The sequence below is a fragment of the Notolepis coatsorum genome, assembly GCF_963971535.1.
Source record: "Notolepis coatsorum genome assembly, chromosome: 17".
Lineage (NCBI taxonomy): Eukaryota > Metazoa > Chordata > Actinopteri > Aulopiformes > Paralepididae > Notolepis > Notolepis coatsorum.
This window is the reverse complement of record NC_140181.1, coordinates 19428223-19436103: the sequence shown is the minus strand read 5'-3', so window position 1 is coordinate 19436103 and position 7881 is coordinate 19428223. Positions and strand designations below refer to the sequence as shown.

General features: G+C 47.6%; 1 protein-coding gene across 1 annotated transcript in view; it reads left to right on the top strand.

The window, feature by feature from the left end:
- The window catches only part of LOC311243959 (inactive dipeptidyl peptidase 10), a gene marked incomplete at both ends in the record, with an annotated part of 65909 nt that overhangs the window by 34296 nt on the left and 23732 nt on the right, over positions 1 to 7881 (top strand). Inside the window, one exon of the mRNA XM_084333366.1 lies at positions 2866 to 2964. Coding sequence (XP_084189492.1) covers positions 2866 to 2964 — 99 coding nt within the window. The remainder of the gene's footprint in view (positions 1 to 2865; positions 2965 to 7881) is intronic.

The window sequence follows — 7881 nt, the reverse complement described above, 5'->3', positions numbered from 1 at the left end:
ATGCTTTCGCAGGGGACAAGAAGCCTTCAGTCGACTCCTTCAGACATTAAGCACCCCTCACAGCCCAAATGGAAGGGAAAAAAAGATATATATATTTTTTTTGCATTCAGGGGGTAGTCGACTACCAGTCGACTATCGGCAAATTTCGGCCAATCAAAGTCGACTATCCAAATCCTTAGTCGGGGACAGCCCTACTACCTACTATGCTAATATGTCTTTACTACTATGCACTCAAGACTGTAGCACTCTGTGTATTAAAAATGTTTATATAAAAACATTTATATAAAAAAATTAAAAGACTGTAGCACTCAAGTTCAACACTGTTTGACATACGATATCACTGACCCTTAGCAGAATTGTACCCTTCCGGCTGACTTGTTGTACAGAACTTGTAAGTAAGTGGCTTTGGATAAAAGCGTTCAGCTAAATGACTGAAAGTAAATGTAGATGTCTGGGCCCTCATTCATCAACGTGTTCTACGCACAGATTTGTGCTTACCCTGTGCGTACGATCATTTCTAAGCAAAGAGTGGGATTCATCAATTTCAACTTGAACTTGACTCCGTGCTTACGTCTACGCACAGGTCAGAGCACACTTAGCTGACGCCCAGTGGTAGAATATCGTTACTACGCATAAGCACTCCTCAGTCCTGCATTAGTTTCAAGGCGGAAATAAGCTTCCGTGCATTAGTGTTCAACTTCTGTATGACCCGTAATTCATTATAGTTCATTGTAAAATAGCGACAGTAGTGTAATTATAACGGGCTCACACGCGAACAAGAGGTTGGCCTGCTTGTTTGGCACGGGGGGGCAGACGCAAAACACCAACCTCCAAACGCGATTAGATATTGTTTCAAATGAAAAGCAAATTATTTTGTGTCATGTTTCCAAATAAGATTGGTCACGAAATGCTTTCTACTTCAATTTGTTGGTTAGAATAGATGACCTCCGTTGAAACTTCACTGAGACTAACAGTCTATTTGTGAGCTCCCGCACAGATGTGATGATAATAATAATAATAATAATAATAACAATAATAATAATAGCTTCATTTTATATAGCGCCTTTCAAGAGACCCAAGGTCGCTTTACATAGATAGGGGGGGGGGAATAACAAAGTAACAAACATAGTGGACAGACACACAACATATATATATGATGATGGAATTCATTCAAGATCCTCTCCACCCTCGGGTCTTTGCCACCGGCACGGTCCATCGTGATATTGGAGATGGATCGAGCAATAGACTGTTACTGTAGCTGTCAAAGCTCCATCACAAATGCAGTTATGTGAATAGAAAGGGATTCCACTCAGTCAATGTTGCGATGCGCATTTGCCTGATACATGTTATTGCTGGATGCCGGGAGGAAGGCGATGCTGAATGTTTTCAATTCATTAAATAAAACGGATACTTTTTGCAAGGGTTTACTGACTGTCATACAAATAATCAACCAACTACATACTGTAACTTTTCAGTGCACATTCTTATTTACATTGTGACAACAGCCTTGTGAGTTCCCGCAGTGACCCGCACACAGACATGATGGAATTCAAGTTCATGTTTGTATTGATCACATATAGGCAGGCTACACATGGCGTATCTGCTACATCATACATGGCAGTAAGATTCATTGTTCTTGTATATGCTCTCGTATTATTGTTTATATAGGCTACCCAATACTGACATCAAAATAGATTGTAGTATGCCAATAGAAATCATATGCAGCAGGTAGAAAATTGACGGGAGATCCATCGCGATTTGTAATAAAATTGAGGAGAACTTTAATCCCTGGGTATTAATCAAACAACACGGGAAAAGGCAGTCATATTCCAGCGCGGTCTTTATTAGCCGACAACAAAATAGATGCCTCTAAAAATCATATAGCCAATCGAACACAACTAATAAAGGCATTCATATTACAGCACGGTTATAATGACACACAACCAACGCCAAACAGTGGTCAACGAACGGTCTTTATTAGTATTTTGAGCTGTCCAGGCAGAATTGCAGCAATGGTCTTAGGGAGCCGTTGATATCTGACATCACCGTTTACAAATCCGCCTTTTATTTATCCCATAATACGCGATAGTGTCTTCTTGGTTCGACAGCAGTGAACAATCTCCGTGGAGTTTCTCAGAGTTCCGCTCGGGTCAGTCCATTATTTCACATCCCATGGGGGGTGTTTCCTCACTTTCATGACCATATATGGATAATCATGCACGAGCATTGACGGTAGAACAAAGTGGTATTCATCAACACGGAGGAGCATAGGACCTGTGTACGCACGGTTGATGAATCCCGACTTTCCTGTGCGTACACTCATTCTAAATTCTGTGCTTACGTGTGGAAATAGAACATGTTCTACGCACACGTTGATGAATGAGGGCCCTGGTGTTTGACTCGTCTGTGATTTGTCCCCTGCAGGATACGTGGTCCTGGTGTTTGATTTTATTTGATTTTATTTCAGATCCCCATTAGCTGGTGCCATACCAACCAGCTAGTCTTCCTGGGGTCCACACAAAAAAAACATACAAAAACAATTATTATTGCAAAACAAAATTATTAAAAGTCAGTACTAAACAGTAACACACAATGCATAATGAAGGTAAGAATTAAGATGGCTAAAATTACATGCAAGCACAGAAACTAAAAAATATATAGACTTTACAGTGTTAAATACAATTTAAGATTATTTTTTAAAAGTGAATCTACTGTAAATGCAGCAGAGGTTTTGAGGCAGGTTATTCCAAAGAGTTAATGCTCTAAAAATAAAATATCTCCTTAAAGCGTTGGTTTTTGGACCTGGCAAATCAAGCTGCCCATTACTGGAACCTCTTTGACCCGTCTGTGATTTGTTTCCTGCAGAATACGTGGTCCTGGAGGACAACGCCCCCCTCTCTGAAGCCCTGGAGGACAAGAGTCTCCCAGAGAGTCTGTTCAGGACCCTCTCGGCAGACAACCATGGTAAGATACACTACACCACTAAGATACCCATGTACATGTCGAAATACTTCCCAAAGGTCAGTGAATTCCACGAACACAACACCAGAGGGAGTTCCACAAATCATGTTAAACCCAGATTCAGCTCAAACAAGGGACTAAACACGTTTAGCAATTATGCCACATCAATGTGGAACGCCCTACCCACAGCTGTAAAATTATGTGAATCCCTACCCATCAAAACCGCTCTCAAAGAGCACCTACAGGAGGCTGCAATTCGAAACTGGCCACCGTAAATGTCCAAACCCCATTCTGCAATCTGTTAATAAAGTTTTCAATCAATCAATCAGAACAGCGGCAGCCACCCCCCCCCCCCCCCCCCCACCCCCCACCCCCATAGACTGTATTTACTCGCTGGTGGTTGTAGTCATTTAGCTTTATCTAACCAGGCAGCTTATTGGAAAAACATTCACTTAAAATATTAGCTGCACAAATATACAAAGCATCCTCTGATTAAAATCAATCCCCCTCCCGGCTCCCGAGCAATTAGCCTCCGGACTCTGTGCAGTTAAATCCGCTGCTGTGTCAAACGGTGATGAAGGAGCCGGTTTCAGAGTGTCTTCTCTCTAAAGAGGGGACAGATATAGCAAAGTGCTCATCAGAGCCGTAATGGCTTCAGTTTGATGTTAAGGTCTCGTTGGGAGCGAATATCAGAGTCGTGTCCTCCCTCAGGGATCAGGACTTTAGTGTTCATTAGGAGAGAGAGAGGGGGAGAGAGAGAGAGAAAGAGAGAGAGAGAGACAGAGAGGGAGAGAGAGACAGAGAGACAGAGAGAGATGGAGAGGAACAAACTGCAGCACCTGGCATCCCCCTAGCAAACACAGAAGTCAAATGCCTACTGTTTGCAGATGACCTGGTGCTGCTGTCCCCAACAAAAGAAGGGCTACAACAGCATCTTGACCTTCTGTACAAATTCTCCCAGACATGGGCACTGACAGTAAACCTAAACAAAACTAAAATTATGATATTCCAAAAAAGGCCCAGCCTACAACAACAAAAACGTTCTGTTAGTTAGGGGCGATGCTTGGCATCACTACTGCACTATCTCACGTACGTGCACGCGTACTGAATAAACCACAAATGTACCTCTAATACCAGTATTAGTCTGACCACACCCCTCATCAGCTTACCTTCATAAGCAGGTGTGTGGTCACCTGCTCTCCTCCTTCCCAAGCTTTCACCACAAGGTGAGGACAAGGGCTGCAGCGGCCGTCTGATGCCAAGCATCGCCCCTAACTAACAGAACTTGGTTATAGTCATAACCTAACGTTCTGTATCGTTAGTGGCTTAGCTTGGCATCACTACTGCACAAGGGAGGCCAAGCGGAGCCACTTGGCTGACAAATACACCCCGCTGACAGCCCCCCAAAACCATCAGAACAGGGAGGGCCGAGCCCCCCCGACCCCCCCTAATGGAGGGTATCCCCCCTATTAGAGGCTTCACGGGAAGGCGACGGACCCGACCGTGCGAAGAGGCACTCAAGCAACTTAACGCACAGGGTGAGCAGACCGTGGCTTGACCCCACGACTACACACACGCACAACCCGCATGCCACCCGGGAACGAACGGAGGAACAACCTCGTTACTGCCCCCAGAATCACGGGGCCAAGGGCAAACCCAACCCCGTGGCAAGGCCGTAGCAGCGGAGCGCGAAGGAAGACCCAGACCCACCAAAAGGACTGGACTCCCTGGAATGGGGGCCCGGAGAAGTCCATGATGCCAGCATCAAGACCCCACCAGGTGGGCACGTAGTGCCCCGCCCCCCACATCGCCAGCGTATTCGGACAAAGGCCCCTCAGTTACTGCACCTGGTATTCCCAGGCGGAACCCCATCCAAGTACTAACCAGGCCAGAACCTGCTTAGCTTCCGAGATCGGACGAGATCGGGCGTGTTCAGGTTGGTATGGCCGTAAGCCGAGCGGGCCCCGTCCCCCCAATAGTACACCGCCTGGCACACTGACCCTGCAGAACAGGCAGTCAGCATGGCCGTAAGCACACAAAAAGGTTAACCAACGGAAGCAGGCAGCGCACCGGGGAAAAACCAGGCAACAGGCTGTTAACCCTAGCCTGGAGACTGCGGACGAGACAGGCGCCAGAGGGGACAGCTGAACACAGCCGCCCCGGCGGAAGGAGTGTAAGCTGGCGGTGTTGCATGACCAAGCCTCCATTTAAAAACCCCCACCCAGAGGGGTCGAGGCAGAGAAGGCTGACACGATTGGCAGACGTCATGAACGTGCAGGGGCACCCTCAAACGGTGAACCCGGGAGTTGACACTGCTCCAACACACCAGGGAATCAACCACCTCGGTGTTACCCAATGCGGTGGTTGTTCCTATAACCCCTCAAGAAAAAACTCCAAAACACACCTGCGGGCATACACCGGCTATACCGCAGTACAAGTGTTTCAGTTTCCAAAAAGGGTTAACCCAGGCCTACGGGTCGCAAACATCACTTCGGACCGGGCCTGGCGGTACGGGAAGCACAGGGTCACCAGAGGAGGTCAAAAAACCACCCCCACAGGCCCCTCTTCGCCATGCGTGAGAGAGGAGCGAAAAATAATGGAGAACCAGCCCCTAAGCACACCGTACCTGGTATTCCCCGGCGGTCTCCCAACCAAGTACTAACCAGGACCAACCTGTGTAGCGGCCGAGATCCGACGAGATCGAGCGCGTACAGAATGGCATGGCTGTAAGCCATGACGACAGTGCTGAGTAAAAACATACCCAACCAGGGTCTCCATAGCGCTTAACCCTGTGACACCCAGACCGACCTGGCATTTTTCCCCCTGAAAAAAGCCCAAGTCCCTCAGGGTACCAGAACAGCAGATCTGCATCCCCGGCGGACAACGGGTTCAACTGATCTGGACCAGCGTGACCAGAACCAGTCCCGTGCCCTAACCACGCCGACATGCCTACTCCAGGAGAAGGGCAGATATGCGTGTTGATCTTAACATGAAAAGAAGGCGCCACCCAGACGTTCGGACGAACCGCGCCTGGTGGCCCACCCCAAGGGCGTGAGACCCCACTACATATGTTCAGATCCATCCCGTCATCATCCCCCAGACATGAACGAGAATCCGTCGACAACCCACCCAGGTCATGGGATGTGGTCGTCGGAAGAGGAAAAACCCCCATCTCAGTTGCTTTATAAAAACGCTGTTCCAACCACAAGCAACCAAGGCGTGCCAGCCAATCGCCTGTTTACAGCGAGCTAGCACTATACGTGCGTCGGGACACACCCCCATCAATGAACAGGCTATTTAGACCTGTCATTGAATCCCCAAGGCGCCCAGGGGAACGACAAGAGGGGTGTGACACTCCCTAACTCCAACACTTCTGGAATAGAAAGAAGGAAGCATCAACAGTATGTATCCCAGTCTACACAGCCGGGGTAAAAAAATTTCACATTTTTACATCCCACCACCCTCCCATAGGAAAGAGACGGGGATCCCCAGAGAGACTTCCCACGCGAGCTGTACAGATTGAAAAGAATATATTGCACCTTGAGCCATGTAAAAAACTGGTTTTAGGGCCTCCGGGGAAGAGGCACTGAACCCATACACACTCAACAAACGAATTGAATCGAATATACATACAATAGAAAAGGACCCTTCTAGAGGGTCCACTCACTTTGACAATCTGAGGAGGAAGGCTCTGTACTCTGATGGAGGCTTCCTCACATGGAAGAAGGAGTCCGAACTCACAGAAGGCCTGAATAGGCGCTTGGTGAGGAGGAGCCCTGACCACCCCCCCTGAAAACAGATCCATCACATGGACCTGAACAGCACACGGAAGTCCTACCAACAGAGACGCGCACGGTGACGTACTCTATGGCGGGGGAATTCCTGCGGTGCACACGCCCAATATACCAGGCCGTGGGACCAGGAACTCCCTCCCCCCCCCCCCCCCCCCCCCGTAACGTGCCGAACCGCCACGTGACGGGAACCTTGAAGGACAGGGGGTGTACCCCTGACCGACAGAACAATGGGGAGAGGAAAGGTTACCAGTTCACCCCTTCACGACCCCACACCCATGATACGACGTAACGACAAAAAGAGAATATGACACAGTCATAGTCAGCTCTATGAAGCGTTTCACAGCTCCACACAGCGCATGAGCTAACCTGCTATCTGATTTTTACTAAGGAAAAACACAGAATAGAGAGGGCTCTAAGAACCCCGGTCCAACATACACATGTGCTTCTGTGGCCAGTACAACCCAGTTGTAGGTCACATGACACACACAACCCATCATCACCTACAAAAAATGGCAAAAACACTCAACAGAGGAACGCCGTTTTTTTCACAATGAGAGAATACATCATTCTTGATTAGTATCGACCACAGGCCTTGCTAAGCACACATGACAGCAACCAAACCAATTTCCCCTTAGGAAATAAGTTTCTCCAGCAGATTTAGCACAACCTCAGCAATCAAGCTAAGAGTTACATCGTATCCCTACCACACAAAAGACACAATTAATGCACAACATGTCTGATAGGAGGCGATAAAGTCCCCAGGGAACCGGGGGGGAAAACACAATCCTCCTATTTTACCCTCAATACGGCCAGTTAAAACAGGAAAACCTGTTAATGTGTGAACACACTGTTCATTGTCATTACAGTCTGAGAAAGAACATTCTTTTACTCACTTGTCACCAAGCATAGCTTCATAGGTTAGTTGCCTTAGTAGTGAGTACACGGTACACATAAACACCATGATGTTTCTCACACAACAACCAGATCAATACATCACGATCTGCACGGAGAAGCTAACTGCCAGTGACAAAAACAGCTCACACATAACCCGCAACGTATCCCAAATGCATTGCAACAACACACGTTTTGGGAAAAAACACCGTTATTCACAATACATTTAGCAAAG